This window comes from Mastigoproctus giganteus, chromosome 3 (assembly GCF_048544385.1).
Source record: "Mastigoproctus giganteus isolate SK-2022 chromosome 3, ASM4854438v1, whole genome shotgun sequence".
In the NCBI taxonomy this organism is placed as follows: Eukaryota; Metazoa; Arthropoda; class Arachnida; order Uropygi; family Thelyphonidae; genus Mastigoproctus; species Mastigoproctus giganteus.
This window is the reverse complement of record NC_143577.1, coordinates 170,255,462-170,274,865: the sequence shown is the minus strand read 5'-3', so window position 1 is coordinate 170,274,865 and position 19,404 is coordinate 170,255,462. Positions and strand designations below refer to the sequence as shown.

Here is a 19,404-nt window from a genome sequence, read left to right as displayed (position 1 = left end):
TGCTGCTGATTACAATAATAGCAGTGCAAGAATCACTTTCACCTCTGCCTGCGGCTACTGTTAATCTTTTAGTCTGCGAATCCCCCCCAATCTAGCAGTTTTCTGACCCACATAACACTGCCTCGATAGCATCAGCAAATATTCTTGTACCCTTTCTATTTAAGTGTATCTCATCCTTGTAGAAGCAGTCTCTTCTGTTAGCAATCACAGACAGGTGTGCAATGTATCCAAAGGCTTTCTGAAATCCAAGTATATGATATCAATATTACTTTATGCATCCAGTTTCTTGGTCACTGCATCATAGTAACATATCAAATTGGTTAGATAAGATTGTCCCTTAACAAATCCATGCTGTGACTGCACTATAATTGCATTCTTTTCCAGATTGTCTTGCATTATAGGTCTGTAATTACTCAAGTCACCTTTTGTCCCCCCCCTTTCTGAATCGGTGAAAGATTTGCACATCTCCAGTCATAGGGAATTTGCACATCTCCAGTCATAGGGAACCCCTGAATCCAAGGATGCTTTCATAATTATAGCTAAGGGCTTACCTCCTTTTCTGCCTCCTTAATATAATTGAATAGATCCCATCCACACCAGGCATCTTTTTTATGTTTATCTTCAACAATTTCTCTTTCATCTTCCTTTCAGTTATCACAAAATCATTTAGTTCCCTGTTAGAGATTGATAAACGTCTGGCATTCCCTTCCCTAAAGAATTCCTCATGTTCGAATGCAGATGCAAAATACCCATTTAGTTTGTCAGCAACCTGAACAAGATCATGAACAGTTACATCACTAACATCAAGTGGTCCAATATGATTTAGTCACTTTCTTCTACTAGTAATATAAGCAGAGAAGTCTTTGTTGCTGTTCTTTGCATTCTTACCTAATCTCCTTTGTGACTTGATTACAGACCAGTTTACATCTATGTTGGGCTTCTGTATCATTGGATAATTTAGATGCATCCCATGCATTTTGGCGTATGCATCCTCAAACAAACAAACAAACAAACAATCTCATGCATTTTTTTTTCCCTGCCAAAGGTCTCATCAGTTCATTAGATATACAATTAGCTCTAAGCCTTGAACGGTATTTCTTAGTTGGCATGAAAGGCCTGGTAGCTTCTCTGATTATTTCCCTGACTGCTTCCCATTGAGAATTTGATCAATATGAAGTTGGTAACATCATCAGTTGGTTCTGGTCCCACTGCACAGAATTTAAAAACTCTCTGAGAATACTGTAGTCACCCTTATGAAAGCAAATGTCTTTCCTTTTACCCTTGACAGTAGTTGTCCTTAAGTAATTTCCACATCAGAACACTGTGATCACTGCCACCCATTGGGTCTTTTAACTGCAGATTCTTAATGCATGAAGAATCACTGCTGATAACCAGATAAAAAGTAAAGCTTGCCATTAATTTACCTGAAAGATGGATCTGAAGCCTGGGGAACTGATAGTTCAAAAGTTTACTCAGAAAGTGAAGCGCTATTGATGAACTGGAGGGAAGTGCACGAGATGTGACTAGCAGCATTCTTTGAACCTTTTTTTTCATGTTCAGTGGAAAATTTACCTTTCTCAATCTGAGAAAGGTTATTGACAGTGCTGGTGCTTATTTTGAGATTTCAGTATTTGTCAAGTGCAGAGTATAAAATTATCTAAAAAACATTGCATGATTACATTCCATAATATCACTAAAATATATATATTTTTAAAAATAGGTACTGATTTTTCAATCACCATATATTTACTTTATCATTTATTTTAAAATTTACTCATTACAGGTGGGCAGTATCCATTGTAATGACAAGGCAAAATTTAATACCAGCATTAGATGGATCTACAATGATAAGTGCATTAATACCTTTATGGGATATGTGTAATCACTCTAATGGGAAGGTAGTACACAGAATATTCCATTAGATAATTTATTTTTTATTACATCAGCCTTTCCATTATTGTATTTTTATTTTTATTATATATGTTTTTATGTAGTTGCTAAATTATTATCATTGTTATCATTTAGACTTGTAACAAAATCAAGAAGGTTTTAGTTGTTCTTACTAACAAATCAAAATTTCTTTATATTTCTTGAAATTTGTTTGGGTGCAAAAAATTTATCAGTTAACATAATAAGATGAAACTCCATAAGTAAAAACACGAACAAATATAAATTAGTTGAAATGGGGATGAGGCATAGTTATTGAGAGCATATATTATTAATGTTTATAATAATTGGTGGAAGTCACAGACTAATAGATTAACAGTAGCCACAGGCAGAGGTGAAAGTGATTCTTGCACTACTTCTATTGGAATGAGCAGCAGCCTATTAAACAGGGTGCTGGGTATTTCAAAGACTGCTGGGAGTCATCGTGGGACAGGTAAATACATGGGCTGTGTTAGGCTAAGAGTAAGAACAGATGCATGTATACTTGCATATGCACAAATTCTAGGAGTTTAGTAGTAAATAAATTTGATGAACAGGTGCTGGTCATAACAACAAAGGCAGATATTGTTGGGATATCAGAGACATGGTATCACACAGATATAAGAAATGCATAATTGGAATTTGAGGAGTACAATGCGTACAGAAAGGATAAACAGGAGAGAAGCCTTATAATTGTATCTGTCTCTGGTTACATTTGCATGAACATATTAGCATCAGTAGAGGCATATGATGCATGAAAGCAAGCTTATGCAGCATCAGCCAAAAAAAAAAAAACACGCTCCCATTTCACCCCTCCATTCATTCCAAGTACCTGTCCAGCTCAGCCTTAAACTTATTTAGGCTATCAACTTCCACAAAAAAGGATGGAAGTCTGTTCCACCAACCAACCACCCGCTGCCCAAAGGCAAACTTCCGCACATCTGTCTTTCCTCAATTTGAATTTATGCCCTCTCAGGTGATTATTCTGAGCAAGAGGAAGAATTCCATCAGCATTGAGCATGCCCAAACCATTCAAGGCTTTATACACCTCAATCAGATTACCTCGCAGGTGCCTAGTCTCCAGACACTGTAATTTGCAAAATTTAAGCCTTTCTTCGTAAGAGCAACCCTTTGTTCCATTCACTAATCTTGTTGTCCTTCTCTGTACTTGTTCCAACAGCTCTATATCCTTCTTAAAATGAGGCCTCCAGACCTGTATTCAGTACTCAAGGTGTGGCCTGATCACTGGGCTGACTGGGCTAGCCGAGTGGGTAAAGTACCTGCCTGGCAACCCAAAGGTCGTGGGTTCGATTCCCGCCTCGGGCTTGGATCAAAGTACTGCAAAAACCTTGGGAGGTGCAACATGGCCACAGAAGCCGATGCGCCAACAACTACCAAATCAAAAAAAAAAAAAAAAAAAAAAAAGCCTGATCACTGCCTTATATAAGGGGATAATCACCTCCTTTTCCCTGCTAGAAAAATTCCTGTATATCGTTGACAAGACACTATGAGCTACTCTTGCAGACCGTCTGCACTGCTCAGAAAACTTCATATCTGCCTGCACAATTACCCCCAGGTCCTTATCGTTCTCTACCACTGTCAGTGTAGTACCACAGAGTTGATATGTCACTCTGGGGTTGCTGCTTCCCATATGTAGTACTTTATATTTGTCAATGTTAAACTTCATTTGCCACCTCTCATCCGATCTGCTCAACTTTTCTAGATCCTGTTGCAGCAGCGTACTGTCATTAGTGTCCTTAACAACCCTGCCAACCTTTGTATCATCTGCAAACTTGGACATTAAGCTTGATATACCATCATCAATATCATTCATAAATACAGAAAACAATAATGGACCCAATACTGAACCCTGAGGGACTCCACTAATAACATTAGTCCACAATGAGCAGTGTCCATTGATTACCACTCTGTCTTTTCCCACTAAACCATCCCTTTATCAAATATTCAAATATTTGAAATATTTCCGTAACAAATTGTTTCTTCATTTTATTTTATTTTATGTCAGAGGTTCCCAAACTTTCTCTGTTCATGGTGCCCTAGTGTCTCAGTAATTTTTTGACGTGAGGTGCTAGCCTCGGGTCTCACTGTAGGGGGGGGGGTGGACCTTGCAGGGCCTGTGTAATCTCAAATTTTTAAAGCGGTTTCTTTTTTTTTTTTTTTTTTTTTTTTTTAACACTCTGGTCCAAATTAGGGTGCACCTAGACCAAAAGAAATAACTAACAGTTCCGTTTATTAAGTAGTTAGGTCCAAACAACAATAAGAAATGTTGAAACTGTGAACTACCTCGCGCTAGTAGTTCGCACGGTGTCTGACAGATGTCGAGTATCACTGTGTTTCCCTCAAATTTAAAATATTCCACACCACACACTTTGGGAATCACTGTTTTATGCAATAAATATTTAATTCCATAATTATTTTCATTATCTTTTACATGGTATACGGTTCAAAAGTTATTTACAAGGTATTTTTAAAATTCTTTATGGACATTCCTGAAGGTCAAGGACCAATTATAATTTTTTCTATTGATTATTATGTTCGATTAACACATTTCCATTTTGCACGATTCGCTCGCGGGACGAGTTAATTGAGGTCAGCCTGTATTTGATGATGAAAAAGTAGAAGTGCTTGGCTTATTAAGCTTGAGTCTCTTTCTTTTCTATACCCTTAAGCACTTCAGGATGATTACGACTTATATGACAGCTTCATATGACACTTCAAATTGAATGCTCTTGTTGAAACATTGGTCTTATTGATCAAAGGTTTACTAATTTTTGCTCCACAACTCAAAATCTTGTCATCAGTGTCATTCACTTGACATGTGTAAATATAGTATTTATTATCTTCATTGACCATAAAGTATTCAAATACGTTAGACTTTGTTCTAGATCCTTTGTTCATCATTCAGGGCTTCCAGACATTTGACATTTCTGAAAAAATAAAATGTGCATTATTTGAAAACCACTCACTGGTTTAGACATTAAAAAAAAAACATAGTAAACAAAAATAACAGGGAAATGAAAACTACACCATGAAGCATCAAAGCATGTGACATATGTGCTACCCTCATGATTATGACTGGTCAGGCTATATATGAGGGGGCATAAATTCAAAGTGAGGAAGGATGGTTGTAGTATAGTTGTGTTGTGTAAAAATTTTCCTTTACCAGTGGGTGGTTGATTGCTGGAACAAATTCCTATCTACTGTAGTAGAGTTGAGTAGTTTGAATAAATTCAAAGAACTAGACAAGCTGTTAAAGATGATATGGGTGTTGGCTTTTCTTTTTTTGGCTGTGCTGTATTAGCTTGCCTTCTTGCATCATTTGCCACTCTTAATGCTAATACAAATTTTAATTATATATATATTAGGTGCTCACATCTGGTGAGTATGGGCTTGGCACACCCAGGGTCCTGAGCTGGATACTACCATTCTTCTCTTTCTTGGTGATTTCCTTTTACCTCTGACTCTTGTTCTCTCTCTCTCTCTCTCTCTCTCTCTCTCTCTCTCTCTCTCTCTCTCTCTCTCTCTCTCTCTCTCTCTCTCACACACACAGGGTAACTCCTCAGAAATTTTTTTGGCTGTTGCAGCAAAAGTCTCAGGCTTCCTTGCACCATATGGCTAATAATAATTAATACTTATATTTTCATTGGCCACGTATATCAATATGTGTAGTGAAAAGAAATTAGAGGGAAAACAATGATTATATATCAAAATTGTGACACATTTGGGCTATGACAGGACACATACTATTAAAAGTTTTGCTATATGTGTAACTTAAGTTTTGATTTTTAAACTAGGTGCTGTATAATTTATGTATTTTATTTCACACTGATAGACAGCCTCTAAGAACTTTGCAAGCCACAAGTGGCATGCATGCTGTAGATTGATTACCCTAGGTTTAGAAGGATTGCATAGCAATCTACACACCCATTGGCAGAGCTGCACTTATGAACAGGCACATGAGGTGCTAGCCTCGGGTCTCACTGTAGGGACCTTGCAGGGCCTGTGTAATCTCAAATTTTTAAAGCGGTTTCTTTTTTTTTTTTTAACACTCTGGTCCAAACTAGGGCCTATTTGTACCTACCATGTAAACAGAGACAGGTGAAATTTACTGAAAGTGTTGATAATTCATTTCTGTGAAAGAACAGATTAATTTCCAGAATAAAGGAAAATCATTCTCTCTTAATTCTCTAATAGGGTGCTTACGATAGAACAGGTTGACCACAGCATATTGTCTGTGTCGGGAATATGCCTTAATTTGGATATCATCATTCTTCTCTTTCTTGGTTTGTTGTTTGGTTTTTAGGAGCATTAGCAACTAAGGCCATATTGCTTCGGGATATGCGGTGGTCATTCCCTGAGCTTTCCGCATCCTCCGTATTTGGTGGTGACGAGCTCGAACCTCGGTCTAATCAAGAAGCGTGTACTACGCACTGCTGCTCCTTCCCACCTGGCTCTTTCTTGGTGATTCCCTTCTACTTCTCTCTCTCTATTGGGGTAATTCAGAAATTTTTTTCTTTTTTTTTTTGGCTGGTGCTGTTTGTTTGTTTGTTATTTGGTTTTTAGGAGCATTAGCAAATAAGGCCATATTGCTCCGGAATATGCGGTGGTCATTCCCCGACCTTTCCGCATCCTCCGTATTTGGTGGTGACAGGCTCAAACCCCGGTCTAATCAAGAAGCGTGTGCTACGCACTGCTGCTCCTTCCCACCTGGCTACGGAGGCGCCACTTTGGCTGGTGCAGCATAAGCCTCAGGCCTCCTTGCACCATATGGCTAATAATAATAATAATAATAATAATCTTTTCCCCTGGCTATGGACACAAGGAAGCAGCTGAGAGAGGCAGTTGTTACAGACACCACTAAATTGTGGGATGTTAATTTCTTTAGCTATTAATTCATGCGTTCTACAGCAGCAGCTCTATTGCCTGAAGGCCAGATTTGCAAACAATGCATACCCAAGTCTCTCGAAAGCTGTTCATTATATGAAAATTTTATTTGTTTTATGGAAACATTTTAATTGGACCACCCATGGATTTGAGAATCTGTATAAGCCTCAAAAGATGTAAAATTTAGTTTAATTTAGCAGTTGATTTACTTCAGTGTGTGACACTTAAGAGTGCACACATTGAAGTAAATATATATCTTTGAAAGTAGTGTTGTAATTTTGATTCTGTTGTAACAGCAAATTTAAATATCACACCTATGTAATGTTTTGTTATCTATTGTGGCTGTGGTATACGTTTCCTTTATTGAAAGCTTTTTGGTTTCTTGCTCTTAAAATAGGAATTGATTCAGGTGTACTGACTTATGTAATTTTTTATGTTGAATCAATATTATTATCAGTTGTATTATTACTTTGAATTAAAATTTTTAAATTGTCAATAAACAATGAATTAAATGAAGCAGTAATTAAAAGAATTTAATATTTAAAAATGCATTAATCATAATAGCAGCAAATTTTTATATGAAATGAAGTAAAAGCAATTTTCTTTCTTTTAAATTGTTCCTGTACCAGCTTTTAAATTAACTGTATTGAATATGTTGCTAGATGTAATATTAATTAATTATAACTTACTTTCCTGAAAATGGTTTGCCATTTTTATATATTTTTATTTTTTATAATTAATTAATTTAATTAACTGTAAAAAATAATTTTTGGTTAATTTTTTCTGACACTCGTAAGTCAGTGTATCGTTTCATTCACAAATTATTTTCGATCTCATTAAAAATTTCTAACTGGATTCAATGCCTGGAAAAATTTATGTAGGGCTTTGACTGAATATCAGCATACAGTATTATAGCCATTAATTAACCTAACTGTCCTCTTTTGAATGGAATCTAGAAGCCCAAGAATAAGATGATGCAATATATTAACAAAAATTGTTTATCGATAAATTCATTTACATTAAAATGAATCAGTTACATGCCATGGTCAGCCAGATCAGATTCAGTATCAGCATTGAAATGAGGATATAAAAAAATTAAAGAAGCTCTTATCAACATTTCAACACGAAAAGTTATTTAGTCATGAAGTTCAGGGGCCTCAAAATAATTTTGTGCCCGTGCCTCAGGCCTTGAACATGTAAGTACGGCCCTGCCCATTGGGTATAAAATATTTGAATGATGATGATGAATTCATTAGAACATAGTAAAGCGAGTATTTGAGATTCTGTTATGAAAAGTTAGTCGGGCTTAGAAGATTGTAGATGGGAATAGACACATGATCAAGGTTAGAACTTGAGACCATATATATTTGGAATATGAATTAAGAAGATTCTTGGCGATGCGTTTGTATCAGTAGTATCTTTTCTTTCTACAAAAATGATTTTTCTGCTTTGTATAACACTAGATGATTTCAGGTTGTTTGTTTTTATGGTGATTATGATAGTGAAACCAAAATCTTTTAATGGACAAACCATCAAAATAACTGACTTCGAACATCCCTTTTGCCAAAAGAATGCATGCCATGCATGAAGCTCTGTGGATCAAAAGAACAAAATAATATGTGCACTGCATAGTCATTTTAGTCTTAATTACTCTTTTGTTTGCTACTACACTGCTTGATAAAATTAACAGAACAAAATGGTTTTCATGAATATTTTATTGCGAACAGTGTAGCTGACGGAGAATATTTAATATGATAAGCATCCTGGCATCAAATTCCAAGTATCCAACAGAAATCGATCTACTACCTTACAGAACCACTCATTATGCAAATTATCCATGCCTATGAAAACACGGGTTGTGACCACATCACTTCATTTCTGTTTTTTCGTTGCTCAGTGGGATATCCACATGGATGGCAAGTCATCATCATATAGATAATTTTTTGAGATGGCAGGCCTTTGGATGACTTTGAAGCTGGGCAGTCGCAGACGGAGTTGGCAAGGTGGCTTAATGTGTCACATTAGTGTTGTCTTGGCACTATAAAAGCAGTTTCAGGAGACAGGAACCATTATAAGAAAAGCTGGCCAAGGTCATCTGAGAGCTATGTCAACCAGAACAGATTGCTATGTGGCTCTAACAGCAAGACAGAACTATATGATGTCCTGTCGTAAACTTTCTCTTGAGGTTGCTGCAGCCACAGGTGAAAACATTTTCAACTGGACTGTGTTAAGAAGGCTCAATTCAGGTGGGCTCTATGCATGGAAGCCAGTTGTTTGTATCCCATTAGCTACTGCAGAGCTCATCGAAACTGGTGCCATGAAAATGTGACTTAGAGCCCTGACAGATGGGGTACAGTTCTGTTCTCTGATGAGAGCAGTTTTAGCTGACAAACAGATTCTAGATGTTATTTCATCTGGAGACAATGAGGAATGGAGTACCATCCCTCCAATGTCAGAGAAAGGAGCAATTACAATGGAGGCAGTTGTGTGGGACAGAATTATGATCAACAGTCGCACCCATGGGTGCTGACAGCAAGGTGCAAGTGCACCACCTTTGGATTTCAAACTAATACACAATTTTTAACGATTTCATTAATTTATTGAAATGTAATATATTGCATGTATTAAAAAATTTGGTGAACAAAAAAAATTTTATTCCCATATGCACCACCTTACAAAATATCCTACTAGTACCCATAGCTGGACCCCTCTTTATCTTTTTGATAGGGGTGCCGTTACTGTACAGAGGTACCAAGAACAGATCCTTGAACCATCCTATGTGTAACATTTTAGGGTGCAGTTGACCCAGAATTATTTTTTAATGCATGAAAGTGCCACTGTACATAGATTTGAAGTGGTGGAGGAATATCTTAAAACTGAAGATATCAAATGACTGCCGCAGCCAGCACGATCCCCAGATTTAAATTCAATTGAACATGTATGGAATGCCCTTGGATGTTACATTGCATGCTGACAGCCAACTCCTCAGTCATTTGGTGAGCTAAGGTCTGTGCTGGGGGAAGAATAGGATTTGTTGCGACAGAATCTTATAGACACCCTTATATTAGCATTAGCATATGATGCAAGAAAGCATCAGCCAAAAAAAAAAAAAAAAAATTCGCATTTCACCCATCCATTCACTCCAAATGCTTGTCTGGTTCTGCCTTGAACTTATTTAAGTTTTCGACCACCACGTTGACAGATGGAAGTTTGTTCCAACTATCAACCACTGCTGGCTAAAGGCAAATTTCCACATCTATTCTACAATTGTCTTTTCTCAATTTGAATTGGTGTCCACTCAGGTGAGTAATCTGAGCAAGAAGAAGAATTCCGTCAGCATTCAGCTTGCTCAAACTATTCAATGCCTTATACACCTCATTTAGATCACCTAGCGGGTGCAGTCTCCAGATGGTGCAATTTGCAGAACTTAAGTCTTTCTTGGTAACAGCAAATCTTTATTCCACTCACCAATCTCATTGCCCTTCTCTGTACTCATTCCAGCAGCTCAACATCCTCCCTAAAATGAGGCCTCCAGACCTGCACGTGGTACTCAAGGTGTGACCTGACCATTGCCTTATACAATGGAACAATCACCTCCTTATCCCTGCTAGCAAAATTTCTATATATGTTAGACAAGACGCAGAGATACCCTTGCAGCCTGTCTGCACTGCTCAGAAAACTTCATATCCGACTGCACAATTACCCCACGTCCTTTTAATTCTCCACTATCCTGAGTGTAGTACCACCCAGTTGGTATATTACTCTGGGATTACTGCTACCCATGTGCAGTACTTTTCATTTGTCAATGTTAAACTTCAGTTACCACCTCTCAGCCCATCTCCTCAACTTTTCTAGATCCTGTTGCAGTAGTGTACTGTCATTAACAACCCTGCCAAAATTAATATTGTCTGCAAACTTAACCATGATATATGTCTTCATCAGTATCATTGAGAAATACAGAAAACAACAATGGGCCCAACACCAAACCCTGAGGGAATCCATTAATAAAATTAGTCCAAAAGAGCTATGTCCAATGATTACCACTCTGTCGTCTCCCACTCAACCATGCCTGAGCCATTGTAGCAACTTGTCCTTAATTCCATACTGCTCAAATTTGTACAGTAGTCTTCCATGTGCAACAGCATCAAAAGCTTTCCTAAAACCCAAGTATATGATATCAAAATTATTTTTAGCATCCAGTTCCTTTGTGACCACATCATAGTATCCAATCAATTTTGATGGTCCTGCATTGCTTCTTTAACCTTCTCTAACTCTATTATTTTTCCTGAAACAGAAGTTAAATTAACAGATCTGTAATTAGTCGTGTCACCCTTTGATCCCCCCCCTTTGTGAATTGGGTGTACATTTGCACATCTCCAGTCCACGAGGACTTCCCTGTGCTTTCATAATTATGACTAAGAGTTTGCTTACTTCCTTTGCTGCCTCCTTTAATATAACTGGATAGATCCCATCCACCCTAGGTGCTTTTCTTATGTTCAATTTGAACAATTTCTTCTCCACTTTGCTCTCAGTTATTACAAAATTATTTAACTCCCTGCCAGAGTTTGATAAGCTTCTGGCTTCCACTTCACACAGATTTCCTCATGTCTGAATGTAGATGCAAAATATTCATTCAGTTTGTAAGCTACCTCAGCAGGTTCATCAACAATTGAACTGTCAATATCAATTGGACCAATCTTATTCATCCCCTTCCTTCTAGAGTTTGCATAAGTAAAGCAATCTTTGCTGTTTTTCTTTGCATCCTTTGCCAAGTATTTCTCATAATCTGCCGTCACTTGCCTAACCTCCTTTGTGAGTTGGTTACAGACTATCTTATAGTGGATTCTGGTTATTTGGTCCACTGGTTAAATGGGGCAAATCTTAAAAAAACAGAAACCAATCGAGAAAATAGCCAGGGTTTACTTCGCTTAATTGGGACGGCATGCCATTTAAGCAGGACAGGAGACCGCAGCACTAGAGATTACTCTACAATTGTCTCCGATGGTACCACGTGGTTCCGTCAAAATTCTGGAGGTCACAACCAATAAAACAATTAGCAGTCACCTGTTTATTGGGCTTTTCTGTTGAAATCTATCATAAACTGACAGTAAACTCGATCTTACTGAATTTGCGATAATACCGACAGTTGGAATTCTGTGGGTTATTATCGTGAAATGTGTTTACGCTTCCATGAAATCTTCAATCATATAAAAAAAATTAATTTTCAGCTCTTCATTCCTATTTTTAAAGCTTTGTAACTCGTTACTCCGTTCTCACTTGCGCGTATTGGGTTACTTGCAATTTGTGTGTGTGTCATGTTCTTTGTTATTGATTGCTTATCATTTTGCCCTTAGTAGACATACACTGGTCCTGTTTCCACCTATCCTTTATGCACAATATATTTCCCATCTCCCTAACAATAGTCACCGACAATTACTAGCTCATGTGGGACCAGCGCATTCTTCCCCGAAGATTGCTGCTGTGTTGTCTGGTGCACAAGAGTTAGCTTTGGCATTGAGTTGGACAGCTCAGAGCTTGATGGGCCCCATTTTAATTCCCTCAAGGGCATCTATCCTACTCTTCAAACTCTAATAGATGCCTATCAAAATGCTGAGTTGGTGCGATTATGGCAGTAATAATCTCTCCACCTAGCATACACAAAAACATCATCCTTGGCTAGATCATGACCTGTTCCAGAAAGTCTGCAAACATTTGACAAGTTGCACATTTTAGGCTCTGATGCATTGGAGAATCGCCCCTTTCGGTTCTTCCCCGAGCGGCAGCACTCCCGCTACTTTGTGAACGTTGTTTTGCTGCTCTAGTCTGGGGCATGATTTCTGTTTAAATATGATTTAATTAATTAACAATGGAAATTTATATGGTTAATAAATTTAATTGATTAATTGACTGTACTATACTACGCTTGACTATACAATACTATACTAAGCTAATGCAGTGATACATATTACACTGTCTACAGTTGGGGGAAAAAAAACTGCATCACCTTAAAGAAAGTAACATTTTGTAGTGAAACGTATAAGATATTGTTTGATTACAGTCATTTGTTTGTTCCAAAGCAAAGGTATTACATCAGACAGTAATTGCAAGGTATTGTATTAGCCATTTCTATAAATACACCGTTAGAAGGGTATACATACTCATTAGTATCCTGTTTTGTGGAGGCGTAAGCATGGCTCCATATGTTCAGTTGACACCAAGAAAAAAAAGTGTAGCTGTTGCTCTGTCCCAGGAAGGGCTTTCTATGCATGCTATCACTGATAAAATAGGCTGTCAACAGTATCCCGGGTGCTGAAATTAAAGCATGAAACCAGTGATGTGAAGAGAAGACCTGGATCAGGCCTTAAGAGAGTGACTATGCCTTCCCAAGATCGATATTTGAAATGGCTATGCCTTCGTAATCGCCATGCTACTGCTCCTGATCTAAAACTGGACTTTGAGATGGCCTCTGGTGTCGACACAAGTGCATGAACTATCCAAAGACGGCATTCAGAATGTGGTCTGCATGCCTATCAGTCCAAGAGGAAGTTTTGTTGACCCAACAAATGAGGAAGGAGCGACTTGCTTGGGCTAAAATGCATGTTTTATGTACAAAAGAGCAATGGGACACCATATTTTCTGACGAATCGAAATTCAACCTGTATGGTTCAGATGAGAAGCGATATGTCAGAAGACAAAAATCGGAGGCATATCATCCTGACTGCATAACACCGACTGTAAAGTTCCCCACCAGTCAGATGGTCTGGGGATGCATAACAGGCGAATTAAGTTTATTAATGGAACGGTGAATGCAGAAACCTACACTGCTATCTTGGAGGAGTGCCTGAAACCCGTTATTAGGGATCACCACACAGATATCCAAAACTACATTTTTTAACAGGATTCAGCACCTTGCCACACAGCAAAATTGGTAAGTTTTATGCTATTTAGATTTAATGATGAATTTGTCTTCCTCTCTCACAAGGCTTAAAACGTACTTACACCAATATTTTCTCTGGTTTTTCTCCCTTAAGATGCAGTCATACCTCAGAAATGCTGGCTTTACAGTGTTGGACTGACCCAGCAACAGTGCAGATTTGAACCCTATTGAAAATTGCTGGTACATAATGTTGTCTAAAATTGCTCAGAAGAAGCCAACAAGTAAGATTCAGCTGCAGGAAAGCATTGTAAGGGTGTGGTAACACAAAATTGGGCAATCATATATCCAGAAGTTTATTTAACTCTATGCTAGATCGTTACAAGGCTGTAATTGCAGCTTAAGGACTTATTTTTTTGTTTACAGTACATAATATTATTACATTAACTTATCATTTCAGTTTGTACACATAAATGCAATAAAATGTATGTTTTGTTGTCATGATTGCCATTTCTCATATTTCCATTAATTATGCATTTTACCCATTGGGAAGATATTTATGGCAATTAGATATATCAGGTGGAGTCTTTCATTCACAGAGATATATATCCCATCTAACAAATGCATTTAGAACATTTCTGCAACCCACAATGCAGTGCAAAACACATTATTTGCAAAATTCAAAGGTGATGCAGTTTTTTGTCTGCCACTGCAGTTTTATGTTATACTTTACACTGTCAAGTTCGAGATATATGCTATCAAGTTATGCTATTCTGTAAAGATCACAATATTAAATTCATTATATCCTTAGCATATGCCAAAAGGTGATTAAAACCTTCACTCTACTTATTTATTACAATTAAAACCCTTCAGTTCTGCAGTACTAGTTACATGCTACAATATTTGCTCTGAAATTTCTATACAATAGTGGTGTGAGTAGCATGTCGTAACTTACACAATCATTAGCTAAATTTAAAAAATAGGCTGAGTCATGTAACCATATGACATCAGCCTATTTAAATTTAAAAATTTAAAAAATAGGCTGCGCTGATGTCATGTAACCATATTTTCGAGCACCTTGTATCGATGACTTTAATGTTTCGTTTTTGGTAATTCTTATACAACCACTATAAATGTCCCTTTTACCTGTCTGAAGTTTCTCACTGTCTCTTCATTTCATCATTTTTCTATGGTACACCACAGTACCAAATTTTGTCCTGTTTCATTGCACGTTGCATGAGTTACACCACGTGTTCTGTTAATTTTGTCAAACAGTGTAGTACAGTTGACCATTTGAATTTTTTGCTGAATTATGTGATGAATAAAGCATATGTTTTCATTTTCAAATAGATACCATTTGAACTTTTTATCAGCATATCTTACAAATATGTTAACAATCCTGACACTTATTGAGAGTTTTGTGGAAAATTTATTTCATCTCTCATTTACTCCAGCAATTGAGAGGAGAGAGATTTACTGTTAGGTATGAAGATCTATATCACATCACAGAATCTCTTGCTACCTGAGACACTGAAAACATCAAGTTTAGAGGAAAGAAAATCTGACATTGAACTGCTGGTACTTTTGGATCCAGACTTCACACACTGGCATAATAATATTCTCCTAAGCCTTCTGTGATTTTTGTTTATATTTAAAAATGAAAGTGTCCTACCCAAGGTATAAATAAGTTCCACAGTCTTAATTTGCAGCAGTTTTCTTGAGTGTAAAACATCTTCCTAATAACACTTTTGCAGGTATACTCAAAAAAAAAAAAAAAATCAATGAAAGTGACAGTGAAAAGTAGGGCGTGTTTTTATTTCTGTAATTGTCCTCATAATTAGAATGATTGATCATTACTCTCTGAATGTACGTTTTATCTGTGTTTAGTTATACCATACTTTTTTTGCTTATAGTTATCAACAGATTACTCATTAGAGAAAGACTGTATCCAGTGCTTCTCAATGAAAACAGTGGAAGAAAGGCAAGAGGTAAGAAGACCTAATAATTTAAATATATTTCTTTTAAGTCTGAGCTACTGAAAATTTGTTATTATAACCCAACATTACAGTACGCTGTATTTTCCTGCAAGAAATGGATCTGAAATGTTTAGTATATTGCTTGTTGACATGTGCCTAACATTCCATCTTTCTCTTATTCAATACATCTATTTTGTTTCCCATAGCTTTGCTTGTAACAGCTGATTCAGTTTACTTTCACAACAGCAGTTCTGGAATAACTCACTAAACACTCAGTTGCAGAGCAAGAGGTGCTTACACTCCAATTGCTAACAGTCATCTTGCTTTTAACTATGACAGCCTTTTACTCTGCTTGATTGCACACATTAGCACATTCTGAAACTACAATGTGTGCACAGGCACACATTAGCTCATACTGAAACTATAAACTGTGGCTCGGCCAATTTTTTTTTATTACACTGAAACAGTTAATTCCCTACTATTTTAGGATGTTATACTTTAGTATTCAGGTAAGGTAGTATTTACTAAGCAATTATGAAGTTTATCTTTGAAACCAAAGGTACTGATATCACATCCACTTAATTAAAAAAAAAGGTGAGATTAATTCTTATACCAAATTAGAGTAGGCCAACTGATTGTATTTCCATTTAGTATTACATATTATAAAGGATTAGAAAAATATTTTTAAACAATAAGAGTATAGAAAGAAGTAAGTTAAATTTTATCCTTGTTTTTAAAGCGTTGATAATTTCCTAATTAGTATTTTATGTTAAGAATAATAGGAAATATTTCAAATTATTCTTTAGTTTTTTTTTTTTTTTTTTTTTTTTTTTTAGCTATTGACTGACCTCTGAAAAACTGTACACTTGTTCATCTACAGATAATATTCTTCAAGGTATAATACACTGCCCTCTCCAGATAATATTCTCCTTCAAGCTAAAATATACTGTCCTTTCATAAGTGATATGACAGCCCTCCAAAGGGTATTGAATTAGATGAGCTGGATATATAAGTTAAAAGTTATAAAAGAGTGCAAGAAACTAACCGTTAATATGGGCTTTTATAGTTCTAAACAGATGATTGCCAATTGCTATGTCAGTAATGTGACCATACACTGCAACAAATTGTTTGATAAATATGTCAATGGTTTACAGTAATAAAAATACAAATAAACAATGAGAGAGCAGTCATGAGATGCAGCTTGCCCTTCTCACATGTTGGGGGGGGATAGGGAAGAGAGCACAAATAATACATATGAAAAAAAAAAAACAATTATACCACGAATAATTAACAGTATTTTTGTGCTGATATTATTGTTTATATAAAATCACAGAGCATGTCTGACAAAGACATTAGTTTTAGTCCAAACCAAGAAAAATCATTAGCATTAGTAGAGGCATATGATGCAAGAAAGCAAGCTTATGCAGCATCAGCCAAAAAAAAAAAAAAAAACCTTCCACTTCACCCCAGGGCACGATATATTTATGCACTCGCGCGCCTGACCACTGGGCTACGGCGGCCTCTGATTCAAAATTTTTGCGCAATGCAGGATAATTCCCTTAACTCGCAATTACCATTCGCAAGCTACAAGCTGCTCTTCGTAGCCCGAACGTACGACCGATCTTTGTAGTTTCCACATCAAGTTCTTTAGCAGTCATCCTGTATTGCCTGTATGCCATTATATTTTAGAACATTTTATACGCAGTGAAAGGCTCAACAAAGTTTCAAAATCTGTCAACGTTTCATCGTCGTAAAGTTTATATATACAGTAATACCCCGACTTATGCGAACTCGGAGTTACGCGGTTCTTGATTTTTTTCGTTTGGCAACACTGCCGCCCACTATCTTCGAGGTCGTTTTTCATATATTATCGATATACGGTGCGACGGCGGAGAATGAGAGCGAAAGATGAACAAAATTCAACTTTGCTGCTTTTATATTTTTTATATCAGTGAAGGGGAAACACATTTCACCATAATAACGTAAAAACCAACACAATTCCAGCTATCGATATAATCGCAAATGCAATTAGATCGAGTTTACTACCAGTTTATAACAGATTTCACTAGCAGAAACGCAACTGGATTTTTATTGTTTTATGGTAGTAACCCCTAGAAATGTGAGGTGTTAATAGTGTATCTCTGCCTTATTGGTGTTGTTTATTCAGTTGCTACATGCGCGCAGCTTTGTGTATGCGTATCAAGCGTGCCTCCTCGTTTTGTAATTGTGCTTTATTCCCTAAAAATGAGTAAAATACTTAATTAAAAGGTGTGAAAAGGAAGCATCCTGGTGAAGACACTGCAGATTCAGAGAGAAAAAAAAAAAAAGCAATTATCGATAAACAGAGGCGGACTGGGTCAAAAATTCTTACCCGGGAAAATTTATAGTGGCCTCATACTATGGTTTATGGCCAAAATCACACTGGCCCACCGGGGTTTCCCCGGTAAGGCTTATGGCCAGTCCACCTCTGTCGATAGAGAAAAAATATGAAATTGTGAAACGCTTTGAGCGAAATGAAAGACCATGCGATATTGCACGTGCTACAGGCCTAAATGAAGCAACGGCGAAAAGCACATGACAATTGCAAACTTAACAGGTTGAAAATTGAAAAGGGCTCAATTGTAAAGGGCTTAAAAATTTTAGAAAACATAGACTCCAACGAAGAACACGTTATAGCTACAAAGCAAGGAATGAAAAAATTATTAGCTTGCTACGAAGAAATTCTGCATGAAAAAAAGAACGCGCTGTGTCGTCAGACGAATTTGTTAGATTTTATGAAGCCATCGACATCGAAATAACTTTTTTACGTAAGTCATTTGTTTTTTTTAATACATATTTTGTATTAATATGTATAAAGAACTGCAATTTTATTAATATTTTTCTTCTAAACTAGTGTTTTTGTTAGTCCTTGGTCCCAATTAAGCAAAATTTATATGTATTTATATGCAAAGTTGTACCCCGACTTACGCGATTTTCGTCGGACCCACCTATCGCGTAACTTCGGGGTATTTCTGTATCTTAGTTTCCTCAATTCCCCCCCCCTACGTTGCTACTGTCCCTGGTTCTTTGAATACTGTGCAAAATATCAGAATCACTCAGATATTCAGCTACTGTGAACATGTAAACATAGACAGGAGAAATTTACTGGAAGGCATAGATCACTCACTTCTCCGAAAAACATACGCCTGTTTGTCGGAGTAAAGGGGAACCACAACACAGGCTGACCAGAGGTAATTATCCATTGTCGGGTATCTTCTTAATCCTCTGACTGGCCATGGAAAGCATATTGACTAGCGCGACTTCTCGGAATGTGGCTGTAAGTTTTACGGTCACCACTAATGTTGTGGAATGGTAATCCCTTTTCACCCTTAATTCGCTCTTTCTAATTACCTAAAGGCCAGAGGTGAGAACAATGCATACAAAGTTGTCTGTCCTAATCTGTTTGTTACATGGAAATAATTTTCGTTCTACGGAAACTACTGTATTTTAAATGTAATTACCAAGGGGAATTTAAAAAAAATTCGGTATAAAGAAGTTGGTTAAGCAGAGGTCCTACAGTAATTAAATCAAAAATGAAGCAATTTTAAAATACATAACCGATCGATTGTGCCATTAAAATGCGAAACTACGGTGGGGCAAACGTGGCCCCGAATGGGACCTCGTTCGACCCACCCTAGTTTCAGCTCTGGATACTCAATAATTGCCCATTTAGGATTTCATTTG

General features: G+C 36.9%; 1 protein-coding gene across 5 annotated transcripts in view; it reads left to right on the top strand.

Moving 5' to 3' along the window:
• The window catches only part of Setd3 (SET domain containing 3), a 397,353-nt gene that overhangs the window by 260,710 nt on the left and 117,239 nt on the right, over positions 1–19,404 (top strand). For all 5 annotated transcript variants that reach the window (XM_090370760.1, XM_090370761.1, XM_090370757.1 and 2 more), the window contains exons 10-11: positions 1,784–1,898; positions 15,619–15,693. In XM_090370760.1, the coding sequence (XP_090226886.1) occupies positions 1,784–1,898; positions 15,619–15,693 (190 nt within the window). The remainder of the gene's footprint in view (positions 1–1,783; positions 1,899–15,618; positions 15,694–19,404) is intronic.